General features: G+C 47.8%; 1 protein-coding gene across 1 annotated transcript in view; it reads left to right on the top strand.

Annotated features, from left to right (window-relative positions):
- XRRA1 (X-ray radiation resistance associated 1) overlaps positions 1-23,232 on the top strand; it is a 117,050-nt gene that overhangs the window by 58,221 nt on the left and 35,597 nt on the right. The window contains exons 8-11 of the mRNA XM_040339832.1: positions 3,846-3,953; positions 7,875-8,098; positions 10,024-10,073; positions 14,306-14,434. Of these exons, the coding sequence (XP_040195766.1) occupies positions 3,846-3,953; positions 7,875-8,098; positions 10,024-10,073; positions 14,306-14,434 (511 nt within the window). The remainder of the gene's footprint in view (positions 1-3,845; positions 3,954-7,874; positions 8,099-10,023; positions 10,074-14,305; positions 14,435-23,232) is intronic.

Raw genomic sequence — 23,232 nt, 5'->3', positions numbered from 1 at the left:
ACACGGTCCTCTGCCACAGGATCATGTAACTACACAAACACTTTGCAAAGTTCCAAAAGAAGGATTACACAGCTCACGGTGCCAGGATCTTTCAGCCGAGCCGGCCGCACTGTGAGGTACATTGGTCAGGACGCATCCTCTAATTCAGTGGTTCTCAACCTGGGGGTCGGGACCCCCTCGGGGGTTGAATGATGATTTGCCAGGGGTCACCGAATCCTGGGCTGTTCCTGAAGCCCGCACCACTCTCTCAAGCTTATTGTGGCCACCCAGCTGGGCTGTTCCTGGAGCCTGTGGCCACCCAGCTGGGGTGTCTCTGGAGCCTGTGGCCACCCAGCTGGGCTGTTCCTGGAGCTCGCGGCCGACCACTCAACCTCTTCGCAGCCGCCCATTCAGTTCACGGCATGGATGGGGGGGCAGAGACTAGAGGCCAGCAGATTGGTGAGGAATGTGAAGTGGGAGGGGCTGGAGAAGACCCTATCTCCTGCATAGGCATAGGTGTCACTGATGTGTCACTGCTATGAGACACCACAAAGTCGGAGACACAGTGAATAACACTACCTCTGATTCTAGTTGCCATTAAAAGTCCCCACTACAGTTCTCAGATCAGCAGATGACCTTGATCAAGAGCACCCAAGTTGGCTGATCAGAACTCCTCCCAGCATTGCCACTCATCCCATCCCCCCCAACCCCCAGGAATAAAAATAGAGAATACATGGAAGGGAGAGGAAAAGAGGGGGAGGAGCAAAGAAAAAGGAAGAGAAAGAACAAGAAAGACTGCAAGAGACAGAGATTGGGCGGAAAAAAACAAGAAATTAGGATAGAGAGAGATAAAACCTAAAGAAAGGAGAACAAAGGAGAAAGAGCGGTACATCCTAAAATGTACCATAAGGGTTTTTAATACTGTACAAGTGGAGCGTTAAATGTCCGTGGGTTAGGGGTGCAAATTAATTGTCTTGCCTTGAGTGCTGACAACCCACGATACGAAAATAATTTTACTGTTGGGGGTCCCCACAACTTGTGAAATTTTATCAAGGGGTCACGGCACTAGAGAGGTTGAGAACCACTGCTCTAATTGAATCCTCAATTATTTGGCTCCTTCCTGCAGAGAAGACAGCACAGGACCATCCCTGGACCAGTAACCCCCCCCAGAAAATTCTGGGCCTACTTTCAGTAGCGGTGCCTTGGGCCAGCAGGCCCAGAGACCAAAAGGTTGTTAATACATCCCTGGGGCCAGGAGGGCCACCAGGTCAGGATCGGAAGGACCCCGCCAGAACGGCGTCTGCCACTGAGCCGTCTCCGGGCATGAGGCACCCAATACACCCAGCCCATTGCAATTCCAACCTTGACCCCCTGGTGAGAGCGACACCCACATTCAGGTGGAAGATGCGCAACACAGCTCAGCTGGAACAGAGACCCATAATTTGCCATGAAAGTCTGAGCTAAATACACCTCAGATAACTAAATTTACAAAATAGCGCCTACCCAACAGGAGCAGGGCGCTACATGTATATCATGCCCCTCTGCAGTGAAGAGACGATGTGCTGTAACCTCTAGCAACCAATCAGTGAGCAGTATTACTGTACAGTAATCTCTAGCAACCAATCAACAAGAAGAAATCATGTGCTGTAACCTCTAGCAACCAATCAGTAAGTGGTAATGATATTCTGTAACCTCTGGCAACCAATTGCAATCACTGCCTGATCTGATACAGTAAACTGATTTTAACTGCTTGCTGTCGTTTTACGGCAGCAGGTCGGCTCCCCTGCGCGAGAGCGCGTAATATAACGTCGGCTCTCGCACAGGCCACTAGGGGCTCGCCCCCGACTCCCGTGCGCGTGCTCGGCGGGCGCGATCGCCGCTGGGCACACGCGATCGCTTATTACAGAGCAGGGACCGGGAGCTGTGTGTGTGTAAACACACAGCTCCTGGTCCTGTCAGGGGAGAAATGCCTGATCGTCTGTTAACCTCCCTGGCGGTATGATTCTGTCTGGAATTACGTACCAAAAGCGGTACAATTATTTTGCAAGGAAATTTGGCATTTTATACTGTAGGTCTGTAATTTTTAGAAATAACTCACTTAAATCTGACCAAGCAAGAGTCTTGTAGGCATCCCGGGTATGATTTTTTTTTTAAAACAAAATTATAAATTATAATATAATAAATAATTATAAATAATTATAACAAATAATAATATAATTATAATAAAAATTATTCAATAATGTAATCAACTCAAAATCACTGAGATTTGCTCAGTTGCAGAATTGTCGCTGTCATTTTTTTTTTTTTTTATGACGAATTTCCCCACAAATCGCTATCGCACAATTCTGCAAGTGATTATAATTTATTATCGCTGTTTTCTAGCTGATCTAAAACCATTTTTGACATAAAGGGACACTTTTGGACAATCTACAGTTTTTAGGCAGAAAGAACATTTTTTATTATATAAAAGTACATGCAGGGCACTGGGCAGACCACTAGGGACAAGGGGGGTGTGTATTTTTTACATACAGTACTGCAATCTATAAGATTACAGTATACTGTATGTAAAGTGTTTGTTTACTTTTTTGAATTTGGCGCCGTTCTCCGCCCCCGTGCGTCGTAACGTCGCAGGGAACGGAGATCGGCGGCACACGGGGACACTGTGAATCGAGCGAGGAGGACCCGCTCGCTCACACAGCGGGGTGGCATCGCTGGATCCAGGGACAAGGTGAGTAACTTGCCTGTGGATCCAGCGAAAGGTAAGCCGCGCCGCTGCACGTCCACCCCGAGCGTGACTCGGGGATACCGATCTTAGCATTGAAAACCAACCCCGAGTCACGCTCGGGGATACCGCCAGGGAGGTTAATAAAAATGCCATAAAACTATCCCCTAATTTGTAAACGCTATAACTTGCGCAAACCAATCAATAAACGCTTATTGCGATTTTTTTTACAAAAAATATGTAGAATACGTATCGGCCTAAACTGAGGAAACAAATAGTTTTTTTTATATATTTTTTGGGGATGTTTATTATAGCAAAAAGTAAAAAATATTATTTTTTTTCAAAATTGTCGCTCTATTTTTGTTTATAGCGCAAAAACTAAAAAACGCAGAGGTGATCAAATACCACCAAAAGATAGCTCTATTTGTGGGGAAAAAAGGACGCCAATTTTGTTTGGGAGCCACGTCGCACGACCGCGCAATTGTCAGTTAAAGCGACGCAGTGCCGAATCGCAAAAAGTGCTCTGGTCTTTGGGCAGCAATATGGTCCGGGGGTTAAGTGGTTAAAGCGGAGTTTCCATAAGAAAAAAATAAATAAAAGTCAGCAGCTACTAACACTGGAGCTGCTGACTTTTAATAAGGACACTTACCTGTCCTCGCCGCCAGCGATGTCAGCCCCCGCCAAGGCCGATCCTCAATACTGGCAGCTCCAAGGCTTCACTGCCCGTTTCCTACTGCGCATGCGCGAGCAGCGCGGCGCTTTGTGAATGGGCAGACTGCTTTCTGGGACACACACAGTTCCCAGAATGCAGCGCGCCCCATTCACAAACAGACGCCCAGTGTAGGAGGAGAAGAGAATCCACCGAGGACGATGAAGAGGCAGATTCGGCACTTCTGCATAGCAACAGCTATTTAGGGTGAGTAAAAATTTTTTTTTTTTTTATCTTAGATTTTTGGTGAAATATTTTTTTTTTTGGTGGAACCTCCACTTTAAGTCTAGCTGATATTTATTGTATGTCTCAGAGTAGGTGGAGAGCAAAATTGCATGGGGGGGGGGGGGGGGCCCAAGAATTTTTTTGCCCATGGTCCAATCAACATTAAAGAAATGCGCAGCTAAAATCCTCTAAAATTCTCTTCCTATGCAGGAATGGTGACAACAATATGACAATGTTTCCATGTCTGGAAATTCTGATGTTGGATAACAATAGACTATCACACCCATCCGTATTCGTGAGCCTGGCTGGACTTAAAAGGTAAACTCTTTTCAGTGTTGAAAGTGAAAAAATGTACTTTCTAGGCACCAATCATAAGAAAAAAAAAAAACAATACAATTTATTAACAATTAATACATAGGAGTTTAAAAGCATTAAAATACTGTAATGTTACTACAGTGACAAGTAAGGGCCAGATTCACATAGATTTGTGTTACGCTGCGGCGGCGTAACGTATCCCATTTACGTTACACCGCCGCAAGTTTACAGCGTAAGTGCTTGATTGATTCACAAAGCACTTGCCTGTAAACTTGCGGCGGCGTAGCGTAAATCCGCCCGGCGCAAGCCCGCCTAATTCAAATGGGGTGGGGACCATTTAAATTAGGCGCGTTCCCGCGCCGAACGTACTACGCATGCTCCGTCCCTAAAATTTCCCGACGTGCATTGCGCTAAATGACGTCGCAAGGACGTCATTGGTTTCGACGTTAACGTAAATGGCGTCCAGCGCCATTCACGGACGACTTACGCAAACGACGTGAAATTTCAAATTTCAACGCGGGAACGACGGCCATACTTAACATTGGCTAGACCACCTAGAGGGCAGCTTTAGTTTTACGCGACGCATCTCTACGGAAACGACGTAAATTTACAGCGACGGGCAAAGTGGACGTTCGTGAATCGGCGTAACTAGTCATTTGCATATTCTACGCTGACCGCAATGGAATCGCCACCTAGCGGACGGCCTAGAATTCACTTACACCTGTCGGATCTTAGGGCTATCTATGCGTAACTGATTCTATGAATCAGGCGCATAGATACGACAATCGTATCTCAGAGATACGACGGCGTATCTCTGAGTATTTTGTGAATCTGGCCCTAAATGTCTCCAGTACTGATCATAGATGTCAGAACATATCAGAATAGACATGTATGACATCTATAATGTAGCAATATGTTAAGCTCTACATGTTTCGCGAAGATCACTTCTTCAGGAGCTTGTGTGTAGTTTCTTTATAGGAGTGTAAAGTATTTAACCACTTAAGGACCGAGCCTGTTTTTCAGACTCGGTGTTAACACGTTAAAAACAATTTTTTTTTGCTAGAAAATTACTTAGAACCCCCAAACATTATACATTTTTTTTCTAACACTCTAGAGAATAAAATGGCGGTCGTTGCAATACTTTTTGTCACACCGTATTTGCGCAGCGGTCTTACAAGCGCATTTATTTTTTAGAAAAAAAAACACTTTTTTAAATTAAAAAAATAAGACAACAGTAAAGTGAGCCCAATTTTTTTATATATTTGAAAGATAATGTTACGCCGAGTAAATTGATACTCAACTTGTCACGCTTCCAAATTGCGCCCGCTCGTGGAATGGCGTCAAACTTTTACCCTTAAAAATCTCCATAAGCGTACGTTAAAAAAATTCTACAGGTTGCATGTTTTGGGTTACAGAGAAGATCTGGGGCTAGAATTATTGCTCTCGCTCTAACGATCGCGGCGATACCTCACATGTGTGGTTTGAACACCGTTTTCATATGCGGGCGCCACTCACATATGCGTTTGCTTCTGCTCGTGGGGAGTGGGCGCTCAAATTTTTTTTATTATTATTATTTATTTTACTAGATTGTATATATTTTTACACTGTTTTAAAAATTTAAAAAAATTGGGTCGCTTTTATTCCCATTACAAGGAATGTAAACATCCCTTGTAATAGAAAAAAGAATGACAGGTCCTCTTATATATGAGATCTGGGGTCAAAAAGACCTCAGATCTCATATTTAGACTTAAATGCAATAAAAAAAAAAAAAATATTGTCATTTGAAAAAATTACAAAAATAAATTGGCCCTTGAAGACGTATGGGGGGATGTGACGTTTTGATGTATGGTATGGATATGGGTGGGGGCCATCTTGCCCTTCCTCGTATCCATGCCCAGCACGAGAAAGGACCCGATCACCTCCGCCGCTACCGGGCTCCAGTGGCGGTGTGTCTATAGAGGGCGCTGGAGCGCCGCCCCCTCTGGCTCTCGCACCACCAATGAATAACATACATTCATGCATTGCATGAATCTATGTTTTTGTTGCTGGCCGCTGCCACAACTATTCAGATGGCCGGACGGTGAGCGCCGACCACCTGAATAACGGCAGCTGGTTGGCTGTGCGGAAGCTGGCTCTGATAGGCTTTCCGAGTACAGCCCTCAGCCTTCCGGATGCTTATCCAGGGAACGTACGGAGGGTGTGTTCCTTGGATAAGACTGACAGGCGTCTCAGCCAATCAGGTTCACCGGTTCTGGTTATCGGTAACCTGATTGGCTGAAGCGTCATCGAGGGCGGGAGAAGACATCGAGGGACGTGAAAGCAGAAAGGTAAGTGCCGGGCGGAGCATTTTATAGGGCACAGCAGCGACAATGGGTACAGTGACATCAAAGGGCACAGTGGCGACAAAGGGCACAGTGGTGAAAAAGGGCACAGTGGCGACAAAGGGCACAGTGGCATCAATGGGCACAGTGGCGACAATGGGTACAGTGATGACAAAGGGCACATTGGCGACAAAGGGCACAGTGGCATCAATGGGCACAGTGGCAACAATTAAAGGGCACAGTGGCGACAAAGGGCACAGTGGCATCAATGGGCACAGTGGCGACAATGGGTACAGTGATGACAAAGGGCACATTGGCGACAAAGGGCACAGTGGCATCAATGGGCACAGTGGCAACAATTAAAGGGCACAGTGACATCAATGGGCACAGTGGCGAGAATGGGCACAGTGGCGACAATTAAAGGGCACAGTGGTGACAATTGGCACAGTGGCGACAATTGAGGGGCACAGTGTCTGCGTTTGATGGCATGGCACAGTAGTGACAATTGATGGCACAGTGGCTGTGTTTGATGGCATGGCACAGTGACTGCGTTTGATGGCATGGCACAGTGGTGACAATTGATGGCACAGTGGTGACAATTGATGGCAATGCACAGTGACTGCGTTTGATGGCATGGCACAGTGGTGCGAATTGATGGCACAGTGGCTGCGTTTGATGGCATGGCATAGTGACTGCATTTGATGGCATGGCACAGTGGTGACAATTGATGGCACAGTGGCTGCGTTTGATGGCATGGCACAGTGGTGACAATTGATGGCACAGTGGCTGCATGTGATGGGCACAGTGAGGCTGCAATTTTTTTTCTTTTTCGTTTGCGCCCCCCAAAAATTTTGAGCACCAGCCGCCACTGCCGAGCTCCGAGCTGGAGCAGTTTTGCCAGGAGGAGGAATGGGCAAAAATCCCAGGGGTGAGATGTGACAAGCTCATAGAGACTTATCCAAAGCAACTTGGAGCTGTGATACCCGCAAAAGGTGGCTCTACAAAGTATTGACTTTAGGGGGGTGAATAGTTATGCACATTGACTTTTTCTGTTATTTTGCCCTATTTGTTTGTTTTTGTTCTGTAAATTAAATGATGCAAATCCTTAAACAATCCATGTTAATTCCAGGTTGTGAGGCAACTAAACACGAAAAATGCCAAGGGAAGTGGGTGTGAATACTTTTGCAAGGCACTGTATATTGATTGGTTATGTGTTATGCTTTGTACACACGATCGGAATTTCTGATGGGAAAAGTCAGACTCAGCTATGAGTAAACATCAAATTAAGATGTGAAACGCGTCAGCTATTTGTCCCTGTATGTCCACTTCTTGCTTTTGACTGTGTTTTGCATGATTTTTTGGATTACTTTGCAGTTTTTTTGGTTTTATCCTTTGCTATTTTTGTAATAAAATTTGAATAATCAGAGTGCGGCAGACGATTTTTTCTTTCCATGACTTTTTCCATAGTGGCGTTCATTGGGGTCATTCTGAATTCCCACACTTCCCCCGTGTCTCCTGTATGAAGAAAGAAGCTATTGATTTGTTCTCTTATTTTATAATTTATTATTTTATTCATATATTCATTTATTCTTATTGTCTGTAGTCTACGTCTGCTGAACCTGGACAGTAATGGGATCACTGCAGTTCCGTTCCTACATCAGTCTGAGAGCAGCCTGCAGGGCGGAGAGGCAGAGAATATGGACACCACTGTGGGGGGTAGTGACAAGACCCCAGAGATGAGTGACAGAGAGGATTCTCTATATCAGGGGATGGAGGAGAAGCTGCACTACATGGTCCTACCCAGTACCAAGGATCCAGATAGGACAGGTAAGGGATTTCCTTTAATATCTATGGAGAGTGACCTTCTGTCCCCTCACCTCTGTGGCCTATGACCCTCTGTCCCTTCACCTCTATGATCAGTGACCCTCTGTCCCCTCACCTCTATGATCAGTGACCCTCTGTCCCCTCACCTCTATGATCAGTGACCCTCTGTCCCCTCACCTCTATGATCAGTGACCCTCTGTCCCCTCACCTATATGATCAGTAAACCCTGGGTCCCCTCATCGCTATGACCAGTGACCCTTACTCCTCCCACCTCTATGACCGTGACCTTCTGTCCCCTCTGAGCTATGACCAGTGACCCTCTGTCCTCCCACCTCTATTACCAGTGACCCTCTGTCCTCCTACCTCTATAACTGGTGACCCTCTGTCCCCTCACCTCTATGACATAACCCTCTGTCCCCTCATCGCTATGACCAGTGACCCTCACTCTTCCTACCTCTATAACCAATGACCCTCTGTCCTCCCACCTCTATAAGCAGTGACCCTCTGTCCTCCCACCTCTATAACCAGTGACCCTCTGTCCTCCTACCTCTATAACCAGTGACCCTCTGTCCTCCCACCTCTATAACCAGTGACCCTCTGTCCTCCCACCTCTATAACCAGTGACCCTCTGTCCTCCCACCTCTATAACCAGTGACCCTCTGTCCTCCCACCTCTATAACCAGTGACCCTCTGTCCTCCCACCTCTATAAGCAGTGACCCTCTGTCCTCCCACCTCTATAACCAGTGACCCTCTGTCCTCCCACCTCTATAACCAGTGACCCTCTGTCCTCCCACCTCTATAACCAGTGACCCTCTGTCCTCCCACCTCTATAACCAGTGACCCTCTGTCCTCCCACCTCTATAACCAGTGACCCTCTGTCCCCTCTTCGATATGAACAGTGACCCTCTGTCCTCCCACCTCTATAACCAGTGACCCTCTGTCCCCTCATCGCTATGAACAGTGACCCTCTGTCCTCCCACCTCTATAACCAGTGACCCTCTGTCCTCCCACCTCTATAACCAGTGACCCTCTGTCCCCTCTTCGATATGAACAGTGACCCTCTGTCCTCCCACCTCTATAACCAGTGACCCTCTGTCCCCTCTTCGATATGAACAGTGACCCTCTGTCCTCCCACCTCTATAACCAGTGACCCTCTGTCCCCTCATCGCTATGAACAGTGACCCTCTGTCCTCCCACCTCTATAACCAGTGACCCTCTGTCCTCCCACCTCTATAACCAGTGACCCTCTGTCCTCCCACCTCTATAACCAGTGACCCTCTGTCCTCCCACCTCTATAACCAGTGACCCTCTGTCCTCCCACCTCTATAACCAGTGACCCTCTGTCCTCCCACCTCTATAACCAGTGACCCTCTGTCCTCCCACCTCTATAACCAGTGACCCTCTGTCCCCTCATCGATATGAACAGTGACCCTCTGTCCTCCCACCTCTATAACCAGTGACCCTCTGTCCTCCCACCTCTATAACTAGTGACCCTCTGTCCTCCTACCTCTATAACTAGTGACCCTCTTCCCCCTCATCGATATGACTAGTGACCCTCACTCCTTCTACAGTACCTCTATAACCAGTGATGCTCTGTCCCCTCACCTCTATGGTAAGTGACCATCTGCCCCCTCAACTCTATAACCAGTGACCCTCTGTCCTCCCACCTCTATAACCAGTGACCCTCTGTCCTCCCACCTCTATAACCAGTGACCCTCTGTCCCCTCACCTCTATAGTAAGTGACCCTCTGCCCCTTCAACTCTAAGACCAGTGACCCTCTACCCCCTTATCCCTATGACAAGTGACCCTCTGTCCCCTCAACTCTATGGTGAGTTGGGCTTTAACTAAAAATGTCCAAAAGACACTATATTCACTAAATACCCAAGAAATGAAACTTTGCATTTAATGACCTTTTGTTGTTTGTAGAGGTGATATTCCCATCCATCCAGAGTGCCAAATCTTCTAATACGTTCCCAGTAAGTATTATATAAGGATTATATATCTCATATCAAATGATCAGAAAAATCTTCACCATGGACAGAGATACAAATCTCACTGGGGTTCTACCTTCCCTGACTCTTTTCATTCCTTCCTGTGTTACGTATCACCAAATATAGCTTGGTTTGATATAAACCGATCAGCCATAACTTTATGACCACTGATAGGTAAAGTGAATAACATTAATTATCTCATTAGAATGGCATCTGAATGTCAGTGGGATATATTAGACAGCAAGTAAACATGTTGTCCCTGAAGTTGATGTGTTCAAAGCAGAAAAAAATATGTCATCACAGTTTGTTGTGCATGGGGCCGTGTAGACGAAGCCTGGTCATGGTGCCCATGCTGACCCGTGTCCATAGCCAAAGATGCCTACAATGGTCACGTGAGCATCAGAACTGAACCACGGAGCAATGGAAGAAGGTGGCCTGGTCTGATGAATCACGTTTTCTTTTACATCACGTGGATTGTCAGGCGTGTGCGTCACTTACCTAGGGGAAAGATGGCACCAGGATGCAGTATAGGAAGAAGGCAAGCTGGAGGAGGCAGTAGTGTGATGCTTTGGGCAATGTTCTGCTGGGAAACCTTGGCTCCTGCCATTCATGTGGATGTTACTTTGGCACGTACCACCTACCTAAACATTGTTGCTGACCAATCACACCCCTTTATGGAAACGGTATTCCCTGATGGAAGTGGCCTCTTTCAACAAGATATGTGCCCTGCCACATTGCAAAAATGATTTAACCACTTAAGGACCGGACCAATATGCTGCTAAATGACCCAAGGGGTTTTTACAATTCGGCACTGCGTCGCTTTAAAAGACAATTGCGCGGTCGTGCGACGTGGCTCCCAAACAAAATTGGCATCCTTTTTTCCCCCACAAATAGAGCTTTCTTTTGGTGGTATTTGATCACCTCTGTGGTTTTTATTTTTTGCGCTATAAACAAAAATAGAGCGACAATTTTGAAAAAAATTCAATATTTTTTACTTTTTGCTATAATAAATATCCCCAAAAACATATCTAAAACTTTTTTTTCCCCCTCAGTTTCGGCCGATACGTATTCTTCTAACTATTTTTGGTAAAAAAAATCGCAATAAGCATTTATCGATTGGTTTGCGCAAAATTTATAGCGTTTACAAAATAGGGGATAGTTTTATTATTTATTTTTTTTTACTACTAATGGCGGCGATCAGCGATTTTTTTCGTGACTGCGACATTATGGCGGACACTTCGGGCAATTTTGACACATTTTTGGGACCATTGTCATTTTCACAGCGAAAAATGCATTTAAATTGCATTGTTTATTGTGAAAATGACAGTTGCAGTTTGGGAGTTAACCACAGGGGGCGCTGTAGGAGTTAGGGTTCACTTAGTGTGTGTTTACAACTGTAGGGGGGTGTGGCTGTAGGAATGACGTCATCAATCGAGTCTCCCTATAAAAGGGATCACTCGATCGATGCAGCCGCCACAGTGAAGCACGGGGAAGCCATGTTTACATACGGCTCTCCCCGTTCTTCAGGTCCGGGGAGCGATCGCGAGGGGGCGGCTAGAAACGAATAGCCGCGCCCTCGTCCCGGATCGCTCCTGAAGCCACGGGAACCGCCGCATGTACCAGGGGGGTCCCGATCGGACCCCCCGACCCACGTCTAGGCAGCGACGTACAAGTACGCCAATGTGCCTGTCCGTGCCATTCTGCCGACGTATATGTACATGCGGTGGTCCGGAAGTGGTTAAGAATGATTTGAGGAAGACAATTAGGTTTGAAGAGGTGACTTGACCTCAAAATTCTCCAGATCTCAATTCAGTTGAGCATCTGTGGTATGTGCTGGAAAAACAAGTCTGGTCCATGGAGGCCCCACCTCCCAACGTACAGGACGAATGTAGCTCATACATTACTCACTTTTTTTCCGTTCAACCAATGGGTTGAAAAAAACTGACTCGATTCCCCCCATCCACATCAAGTGGAATCCTCCACGGTGAGCTATTGTATTCTGACAGCAGGGAGGCTTCAGAATACATTAATCAGCACTGCAGGCTATAGCCTGTGGCGCTGATCGAGTGGGGAAAATCTGAACAACTTCTGTACAACCACATGGATCGAATTTCAGCCGTTCCCTGCTGAACCGGACAAATTTAAATCCATATATGGCCGGCTTTAACCACTTCAGCCTTGGACCATTTGGCTGCCCAAAGACTAGAGCACTTTTTGCGATTCGGCACTGCGTCGCTTTAACTGACAATTGCGCGGTCGTGCGACGTGGCTCCCAAACAAAATTGGCGTCCTTTTTTCCCCACAAATAGAGCTTTCTTTTGGTGGTATTTGATCACCTCTGCGGTTTTTATTTTTTGCACTATAAACAAAAATAGAGTGACAATTTAGAAAAAAAAAAAACAATATTTTTTACTTTTTGCTATAAAAAAAATATCCCCCAAAAATATATATATATATATATAAAAAAAAAACGAATTTTTCCCTCAGTTTATACGTATTCTTCTACATATTTTTGGTAACAAAAATCGCAATGAGCGTATATTGATTGGTTTGTGCAAAAGTTTATTGCGTCTACAAAATAGGGGATAGTTTTTTGGCATTTTTATTAATATTTTTTTTTTACTAGTAATGCTGGCGATCAGTGATTTTCATTGTGACTGCAACATTATGGCGGACACATCGGACACTTTTGATGCTATTTTGGGACCATTCACATTTATACAGCGATCAGTGCTATAAATAGCCACTGATTGCTGTGTAAATATGACTGGCAGTGAAGGGGTTAATCACTAGGAAGGGGTTAAGTGTGTCCTAGGGATGTGTTCTAACTGTGTGGGGGCGTGGCTTACTGTGACACGACAGTGATCACTGCTCCTGATGAGAGGGAGCAGACGATCAGTGTCCTGTCACTAGGCAGAACGGGGAGATGCTTAGCTAGATTCAGGTACATTTTCCTAACTTTGCGGCGGCGTAGCTTAAGGCATTTAAGCTACGCCACCGTAAGTTAGCTAGGCAAGTACATGATTCATAATGTACTTACCTGCTAAGTTACGGCGGCGTAGCCTAAATCGGCGGGCATAAGGGCGCCTAATTCAAATGTGTTTGAGGGGGGCATGTTGTATGTTAATGGGGCTTGACCTTACGTTTTTTACGTTTCTTGCGAACTGCGCATGCGCCGGGCGCCTACATTTCCCAGTGTGCTTTGCATACTAAGTACACCGCACGGGCCTATTGATTTTGACGTGGACGTAAACGACGTAAATCCCGATTCACGGACGACTTACGCAAACGACGTAAAAAATTCGAATTTCGATGCGGGAACGGCGGCCATACTTGACATTACTATTCCAATAGGGCCTAGCTCTAACTTTACGCGGCCTTTTACGTAAACGGCGTAAAAGTACTGCGTCGGCCGGGCGTACGTTCGTGAATCGGCGTATCTACTCATTTACATATTCTACTCCGACCGCAATGGAAGCGCCACCTAGCGGCCATCCGAAATATTGCAATCTAAGATAGGACGGCGCAAGCCGTCCTATCTTAGATATGTTTAAGCGTACCTCTGTTTGAGCATACGCTTAAACATAAGTCGGCGTAGATTCTGAGTTAGGTCGGCTTATCTACTGATAAGTCAGCCTAACTCTTACTGAATCTACCTAGCTGTGTTTACACTGACATCTCCCCGTTCTTCAGCTCTGTGACACAATTGCGAGCACCCGGCGGACATCGAGTCCGCGGGGGCCACGGTCATTGAGCTCGCGGCAGGGGCTCACGCGGCGCGAAATTCAAAGTAACGTACAGTTACGTTACTTTGCGCAGCCGTGCCATTCTGCCGGCGTATATGTACAGGAGCCGGTCGGCAAGCGCTTAAAGAATCTGCTACTGATGGCTTGGTGCCAGATACCACAACATACCTTCAGAGGTCTAGTGGAGTCCGAACCTCAATGGGTTTGGTGGCAAAAGTAGGACCTACTCCGTATTAGGTGGGTGATCATAAAGTTATGGCTGATCGGTGTATATGTATCACTTTGTTATCCTAAGTAGAGACAAAGTAATGGGACTATAGGGGTGAGAACTGAACTAGTTTATTACAATGAGGGGGATGGCCCACACAAGCCCCTTTGTGGCCCCTGTGTGTAATGACAATGGACAGGCTGGTAAGGGGCTTAGTTCTGATGTACACCGGAGTCTCATTATCTTCTCCTTCTATATGACAGAAGCCCCCAGAGACCACCATCAGTTCCTCCATCCTGCCCAGCTTCCTGCTGTCCTCCACAGAAGAGCTAATCGAGTCCTTCACCCCTCCACTGCCGAACCTGACAACCCTCAGCCTGGCTGACAACAAGGTATGTGTGGACTTGGGGCTATATGGAGAACCCCAATAAAGGCAGATTGTATTTTTGGCTGTTGTGGCGGGATGTTGTATTGTACATCCTAATAGTGGAAAAAAGGGGCATCTCTGCAGAGGTGTAAGTAGAGCCTTCAGGGCCCGGTGCAAGAAACCATAAAGGCCCCCCCCCCCCTGAAACCCTACCTGGGGCACCTCCCTCCGAGTTCAGGGCCCTTCCTTTCGAGCCTTGGTGTAACACCAGGGCCCAGTCGCAGGTGCAACCTTGGTAATTCTGCCACTGGTGTCAGTAGTTTTTTATTTTAACCACTTAAAGCGGTGGTTCACCCTTAAAAACAAGTTTCTACCATTAAATCCAGCATACTAGCGTGAGCTACAGTATGCCTTTATTTTTATTTTCTCTTTCGTTCATAGACGGACACAGCATTCTTTGACATTAGGGTTATATCCGCTTTCACTAGGAGAGTTTAGGCAGAAAAAAAAGCACTTAAAGTGTTAACAAAACAAACCTCAGTGCAGCTTCTCCCAGGGGGCGTGGCCCCCCGGTATAAACCACACCCTGCTCTAGCAGCCTCAGTTTTTTCCTGCCTAACCGTCAGGAGAGTCAGGGAGTTCCTGTACTCTGGAGATTTTTTTCTTGCGAGTTTCTCGCTTTTTATTATTTTGTTCCTGGATTTTTGGAATCCTGTGATTCTTCTATCAACAGCCGACTGGGTGACAGGCTGGGTCCTCGACTCTTGTAGTCCCCCCAGGTTCGGCCATCGAGCGTGTGCCGGCCCTCAGCTCCGCTTTGGGACGTCCACGACAGGCCCCATGGCTCCAGGGGCGGCCGGGGAACTTTGGTTCTAGGGCACACATATGACCGGTCTTTTATGGCCTTGTCACAGTGTGTCTGGCCGACAGCCATGCCGTTTAGCGGACGTTGGATCTGTCTGGGATACCTCCAGCCGGTGGTCGCAGGACGGGTAAGTAGTGGCCTCTTACTCAGGTAAGTGGTCTGGCTGGAATTTTCCCCTGGGGAGGTCGACTGAGGGTTTTCCCTGCTTTCCTCTCTCCCTTTTTTCCTCTCCCTCCTTCCCAGTTTCTGGGTGACGGCCGTGAGGTGGGGGCCCCGCTTGGGGGGCTCAGTCTGACCTGGGGGCTGCTACTGCTGTGGGTGCTGTGTTTTTATGTGCTACATATGTGCGGAGGGGGTCCTGTGGGCCTGTGTACTGTGTGTGTCACTGGGCTTGGCTGTGTGTTTTTTTGAAAAAAACGCAGTTTTCGGGCGCCATTTTGCCGCTGACGGCGGTGTTATATGGCGCAGTTGTAATTGCGGCGGCCATTTTCTCGGAGCCCGCAGACATATCGGTGGCCATCTTGAACAGCTCTTGTGCCTAGGATGACGGCGCGTACGGCTCTGCATTCTTTCCTTTGAATGGCGCGGCACAGGCAGCGTTTTTGGCTCTCGGCAGCGGCGGTCTGGTCGGACGGTGAGTCCTCTGGGGGGGTTTCACTGTTCTCTGTGGCGGCTGAGGGGATGTCCTGTGGAGCCTGCCAGTACTAGGGGATGTTAACCCTTGGTGTCCCTATTCCTGCAGCCTCCAGGGATGCTGTGCTGGCAGTCCCTGGGGCGTTTGGGTCAGGATGGGGGTGTTGGAGGAATGTGGGAGTTACAATTCATTCCCCCCTCTGCCTCCCTCTGGGATGTTATTATTTTTTCTGATAAGGAATCAGGCCTCGCTGAGGCGTCCGGCTCTGGTTCCGTTTTTTTGTCAGTAGCTGCTGGCTGAAGTCCACATGGACTGTGAGGATGGCCCTGTTTCAGGGTCAGCACTTGATGGTGCTGTTGTTGGGGCTCTTGACACTGCGGTGCGGGTTACCAAAGCTATGGTGGATTCGGCGGTGGCATCAGTGGTGTCAGTCCCTTTTGGGTTCCGTGCTGCCCCGCATCGCCATATGTGTTTTTCCTTGCTTCCATGTCTGGAATATGTTGTGCAAGGATTGGGTTCAGTCGCAGGGTACAAAATACTTTGCGGTCTGTCCCCCCCTGCTGGGTAGCTTGTTTTGATACATGGCTGCCACGTTACCTGTGGAAGGGGCTCCCGCTTTTGGGGACCCTGCTGATGGGGGTGCTGTGGACACACGCGAAAGGTCCCCGGTTCGTAACCGGGCAGAAACACCATGGTCACCCCATATTCATAGCGGGGGGCGGCGGTGAGTCCGGTTTTGGCCGGGACTCTGGTGTCGCAGACATTTCCCGGACGGGGAGCTGGAGGCGCAGAATGCTTCTGTGACCTGCGTGGTCCTGACCGACTAGTTGGTACTAGGTCAGATATTTGTCTGTGTGTCGACCCTGTATATGCTCCCCTTGCTATCCAGGGCCTCCGCCTGCGCCATGTTTTCTGCCCTGCCTTGTATGGCTGGGGGTTGGTCTGCGGACGGTCTTTTCAGTAGTCCCTGGTGGTATTGCCCTGTGGGGGTGTACGCAGGGGTGTCTCGGATTGTCATCATAAAAGATGCCACGGGCGGTGTGAGCACTCTGCTCCCGCTATCTGACAAAAGGGTGGGTGCCTCACTGTAGGCAAGGGCCCTCATTTACTATTCCCCATGCGGTTTTGTTTTCGCCCGCCAAGTGCGGCAGGAAAACATTTTCAGTCCGGCTATTCCCCCGTAGAAGTCCCTTCGTGACGAAACAATTGTTGGGTGCCGTGACGTCATTGCGTTCCGTCCTGAACGCTGGCCGTGGTTGCAGACTGAGTAGCGAGGAGCATCGGAACACTACAGCTGAAGCGCTCTCTCTTTTCCTTGTCCACTTTTATGCAGTTTTTTGGCAACATAACTGTAAGTGCATTACTTATATTAAATCTCACCTTTGGTTTAAACGGTATGCACTATGAAAAGTTTCTTTTGTTCCAATTTATGACACCCGGATCGAATGCTGAGGTTTAATTTTGCTGAAAAGGTATTGGGAGACCAGACTTCCCATAGGCTCTATAAGACTGGTGGAAAACAGTCTTTACCTCTGGTAAGCGGTTAATCCTATCTTCACGAATTGCATGGGTGAACACCTTTTCACAGCAATCAAGATCTCATCACATCTTGCTAATTAAGGAATTTTTTTCACACCAGATTGAGACACTTTTTTATTTTTGGGTTTTTAAACGGACTTTGCTGTTTTTTCTATCACTTATTCATTTAATTTATTTGGTCTCTTTCTCCTATCAAAGAGCTTTTTTGTTTACACTGTTTTTACTTAATTGTATTTAAGCATTCTATCAATATTAACAGCGCTGCACTGCTTTTTATATTTATGCTTGTTAATCTGTTGTACACATTTTAGTGCTAGCTGCTACATATCTTTCTTTTGTTTGTTCATAACATCACTCATCACTTCTTTATCACTAATTTTTTAGCGCAGCGCCAACCCTTCGGGTTTTTTCATTAAACATTTTCAGGGGGCTAGGACGTCCACTGAGGACAAAGGCGCCCCTGGTGCCGCAAGCCCAGCAAGCCTGCTTCCGTTTGGAGGTTTGCCTCCGCTCACATCTAGGGTGGGGGGCTGGCTCTGCGAATTCGCGGCTCGATTGAGGTCTCTCCTCTCTGACCGTTGGGGTTGCGGAGTAGTTTCCTCTGGGTACGAGATTGGTTTTCTCTCTCGTCTACCAGACAGGTTTTTTTCTGTCCAGGATCTTCTGGTCAGGGGAGTGATTGTGCCAGTTCCCTCGTGGAACAGGCTCGGGGGTTTTTTCTCCAATCTGTTTTGTAGTCCCCCAAGGAGGACGGGGTCCGTCCAATCCTGGGCCTCAGGCCCTTGTTTGTTTTTTTGTCAAAGTGCAAAATTTCAGGATGGGTTTTTTTTCTGGTGTCTTTGGATGTCATGAACGCATACCTCCATGTTCCCATATGCTCAAAGCACCAGAGATTCTGGGCTTTGTGGTCACGGAGGACCATTTTAATTTTGTGGCCCTCCCGCTCGGCTTGGTGTCGACACCACAGGTTTTCACCGAGGTGCTCATCCCGATACTGGCCCGGCTGTGGCAGCGGGGGTTTGTTATTGTGGGATGTCTGTACGAAATTCTCCCACGCGCTTCTTCGAGCTCTGAATTAGTGGAGCCGTGTCAGTCACGTGTCAGACTCTCCAAGAGTTTGGCTGACTTCTGTTTTGTCCAGAAGTCGTTTTCTGCCATGTCACTGGACAGTGGTCGCGGCGGATGCCAGCCTCTCCAGTTGGGGAGGGGTTTTTGGGGCACCCAGTCAGCCCTGGGGCGCTGGACTCCGGTGGAGTCCCCACCTACCAATCGGTGTTCTGGATCAAGCTTTGCCTTGCCTGGTGGTCCCTGGATCTACAGGGCCGACCATTCGGGACCCTGTCCGACAACGCTGTGGCGTACGTCGACCATCAGGGAGGCACACAGAGTTCTGTTGCAGCGACGAGGTCGCGCACATCCTTCGGTGGGCCGCAAGGTCCGTTTCCGGCTCTCGGCCGTGTACATTCCGGGAGTACAGAATTGGCAAGCCGACTCCTAAGTCAGACTGCGCTAGACCAAGGAGAGTGGTCTCTCCACCCATAGGGTTTTTCAGTGTCTGTGCCGAAAGTGGGGCACTCCAGGCGTGGACCTGCTAGCGTCCCGCCTCAACCGGAAGGTGCCATGTTTTTGGCCTGGTCAAGGGACCCGTGGGCTGACGCGTCAGGCGCGTTGGTGGCTCCTTGGGGTCACTGTCGCCTACTTTAAACCTCCCCTCCTCGGTAGCTTCTTCCTCGCCTGCTGCGCAGAGTGGAAGCCGAGGGAATTCTGTCAATCCTGATTGCCCCAGATTGGCCGCGTCGTTCCTGGTACGCGAACCTGGTGCGTCTGGTGGCAGACGCCCCCTAGCGTCTTCCCCTGGGGGTTGATCTTCTGTTACAGGGTCCGATTTTCCACCCTGTTTTTACAGCCACTGGCTTATCGGCGTGGCTGTTGAGAGCCTGGGGCTGAAGGTCCGAGGCCTATTGGGCTCAGTGGTCTCTACCGTGCTGCCTGCACGGAAGTCTACCTCACGTAGGATTTTACATCCTACGTGGAGGGCCTGCATCTCTGTGCGTGAGGAGATGAAATGGCACTCTCGTACATACGCGGTGTCCAGGATTCTGATGTTTTTACAGCTGGGAGTGGATCAGGCTCTCGCCTTCAGTACAGTTAGGAGTCAGTTTTCCTGCTCCGGCGGTTACTTTCATTGAGCCTTGGCGTCGCACTCCTTGGTGCGTACGTGTGGTCTGGGGGTCTGGCATGTGGCCCCTCCACTACCCCCATGGGGCTTGAATTTAGTCCTTTCGGTTCTTCTGGATGCTCCCTTTGTGGACATTCGGGAGATTTTTTTTTTTTGTTGACTGTCACAAAAAGGGAGCAGGTTTAGCTCGGCGCTAGAGTACCTGCCCTTCATGCATTTGACTCAGGCCCAGGAAGGTCTGCGTTGTCACGTGGCCATGGCTCAGTGTGGGCATCTCCACTGTAATTTTTCTGGTAGCAAATTAACTCGATCAGACGAGTGTTTGTCTGTTCTGGCGGCCTTGTCTTGCAAGGCTCCCTACTTGGTCATCCATGAGGATGAGATGGTGCTGCGGCCGCAGCCGTCTTTTCTCCCTAAGGTCGTTTCGGCTTTTCACGTTGATGTGGACATTGTTCTTACATCCTTATGTCCTCGGCCGAAATGCAAGGAGGCGGCCTCTTTACATCCTCTGTATGTGATTCGGGCCCTACGAGTGTACTTATCTGCTATGATTCCGTTCCGGAAGTCGGACTCACTGTTCGTGTCGCTGGCTGGTTCTACCAGGGGGCCTGGTAGTCTCGTCGGCCACCTTTTCTGGGTGGATCCGACGTTTTGTGCTTCAGGCCTATGCCCTGAAGGGGCTGGCGCCTCCCTTTTGGGTTACGGCGCATTCGACCAGGGCGATCGGAGCCTCTTGGGTTTTTTCTGGCATCATGCCTCTGTGTTACAGGGGTATATGGCAGCGACCTGGTCGTTGATCCACACTTTTTCAAGGTCTTACGAGGTGGATGTGAGTGCATCTTCTGATGCCTCCTTCGGCCGCAGATGTTACAGGCGGCGTTTTATGGTAGGAGTTTCTCCGTTGAGCAACTCCCGGTTGTTTGGGATGTAACCTGTTTTGCTGTGTTATTTTCCCACCCCTCTAATTTTTTTGACACTGCTTGGGGACGTCCCTAATGTCAAAGAATGCTGTGTCCGTCTATGAACGAAAGAGAAAATAGGATTTTTGTACTCACCGTAAAATCCATTTCTCTGAGTTCATAGACGGACACAGCACCCACCCCTCCTTTGTTTGTGCTGCTTGTTACGAACTGAGGCTGCTAGACCAGGGTGTGGGTTATGCCTGGGGGAGCCACGCCCCCTGGGAGGAGCTGCACTGAGGTTTGTTTTGTTAACACTTTAAGTGCTTTTTTTTCTGCCTAAACTCTCCTAGTGAAAGCGGATATAACCCTAATGTCAAAGAATGCTGTGTCCGTCTATGAACTCAGAGAAATGGATTTTACGGTGAGTACAAAAATCCTATTTTTTTGCGCCGTACTCGCAGTTTAATCGCGTAGTTACGTTTCAGACTCCCCGCGGGGAATGGGCGTTCCTATGCAGATGGGAACATGATTGACGGCCGGCTATGGCGCGTCACGCTTCCCGAAAATAGCTGGAGTAGGACTCGGCTCTTCACGGCGCTATACGGCGCCTGCGCACAGACTAGGAGCTGACTGCGCAGGCGCCGTGAAGAGCCAAGTCCTATTTCGGCTATGTTCGGGAAGCGTGACGCGCCATAGCCGGCCGTCAATCATGTTCCCCTCTGCCTAGGAACGCCTACTCCTTGCGGGGAGTCTGAAACGTAACTACGCGATTAAACTGTGAGTACGGCGCAAAAAAATAAAATAAAGGCATACTGTAGCTCACGCTAGTATGCTGGATGACATAGTAGAAATTTTTTTTTTTTTTAGGGTGAACCCCCGCTTTAAGCTTCGGACCATTTGACTGGCCAAAGACCAGAGCACTTTTTGTGATTCGGCACTGCGTCGCTTTAACTGAAAATTGCACGGTCGTGCGACGTGGTTCCCAAAAAAAAATTACGTCCTTTTTTTTCCGCAAATAGAGCTTTCTTATGGCGGTATTTGATCACCTCTGCGGTTTTTATTTTTTGCGCTATAAACAGAAATAGAGCGACAATTTTGAAAAAAAATATATATATATTTTGTACTTTTTGCTATAATAAATATCCCCAATTTTTTTTTAAAAAAGCAAATTTTTTTCCTCAGTTTAGGCCGATACGTATTCTTCTACATATTTTTGGTAAAAAAAATCACAATAAGCGTTTATCGATTGGATTGAGCAAAAGTTATAGCGTTTACAAAATAGGGGATAGTTTTATGCCATTTTTATTATATTTTATTTTTATTAGTAATGACGGCGATCAGCGATTTTTATCGTGACTGCGACTTTATGGCGGACACATCAGACATATTTTTGGGACCACTGTCATTTTTACAGCGACCAGTGCTAAAAAAATGCACTGATTACTGTGAAAATGACACTGGTAGTGAAGGAGTTAACCACTAGGTGGCGCTGAAGGGGATTAAGTGTGACCTAGGGAGTAATTCTAACTGTTTGGGGGAGAAGCTACCAGTGTCACGTCACTGATCACTGTTCCTGATCACAGGGAACATTCGATCAGTGACATGTCACTAGGCAGAACTGGGGAATGCCTTGTTTACAAAAGCATCCCCCTGTTCTGCCTTTGCCGACCACAGTCGTGGGCCGCCTGGGAACATCAAGTTCCCAGGGACCCGCGAGCGCACTCACGAGGCACGCAAATTTAAAGGGACACACAGGTACGCCCATTTGCCTGCCCGCGCCATTGTGTCAACGTATATCGTCGTGCGGCGGTCGCTATGTGATTAAACAAGAAAGGAATGTGGGACTTTGAATGTGGCAATTGACTTGTGGAAGTAGAGTGGTTAGTAAACATTATTTAATCGTGACAATAGTATGAAACAAGTAAAAAAGTTATTTCATATATGTACATACACATGCACACATATCATGAACATAATGGATACATCCATACATATATGTCAGCTTGGCAGCACATGAAAAGTAACAAATAATTATATAGAAAATACAAATATGTACACATGTCATAGACACGGCATTTGGCAATAAGGTGTAGGATATACAGTAGATATTGAACATGATTAATTGTAGATATAGTACAAGATATTTCCTGCATTGGTACACCATACACCACAGAGCTGCTGTAAAAACAAACGAAGATGGACATTAATAATCACATAGGGCCAGATTCACAGAAAAAGTACGCCGGAGTATCTGCTGATATTCCGGCGTACTTTCAAATTTGCCGCGTCGTATCTTTATTTTGAATTCTCAAACCAAGATACGACGGCATTTGGCTAAGATCCGACAGGCGTACGGCTTCGTACGCCTTCGGATCTTAGGATGCAATACTTCGGCGCCCGCTGGGTGGAGTTTGCGTCATTTTCCGCGTCGGGTATGCTAATTAGCTTTTTCCGTCGATCCACGAAGGTACGCGCGTTCGTCGCATTCTCTTACGTCGTCGCTAGTCGGCTTTTCCCGTCGCAAAGTTACGGCTGCTATTTAGGTGGTGTAAAAATAGACAGCCCATGTTAAAGTATGGCCGTCGTTCCCGCGTCGAATTTCAATTTTTTTCTTTTTTTTGCGTATGTCGTCCGGGAAAACGAAAGGACGTAACGCACGTCGCCGTTCAAAACATTACGTCGGGGCGACGTCATTTCGCGCAAA

The sequence above is a fragment of the Rana temporaria genome, chromosome 2 (genome assembly GCF_905171775.1).
Source record: "Rana temporaria chromosome 2, aRanTem1.1, whole genome shotgun sequence".
Lineage (NCBI taxonomy): Eukaryota > Metazoa > Chordata > Amphibia > Anura > Ranidae > Rana > Rana temporaria.
This window is presented reverse-complemented; position numbering and strand designations above follow the sequence as displayed.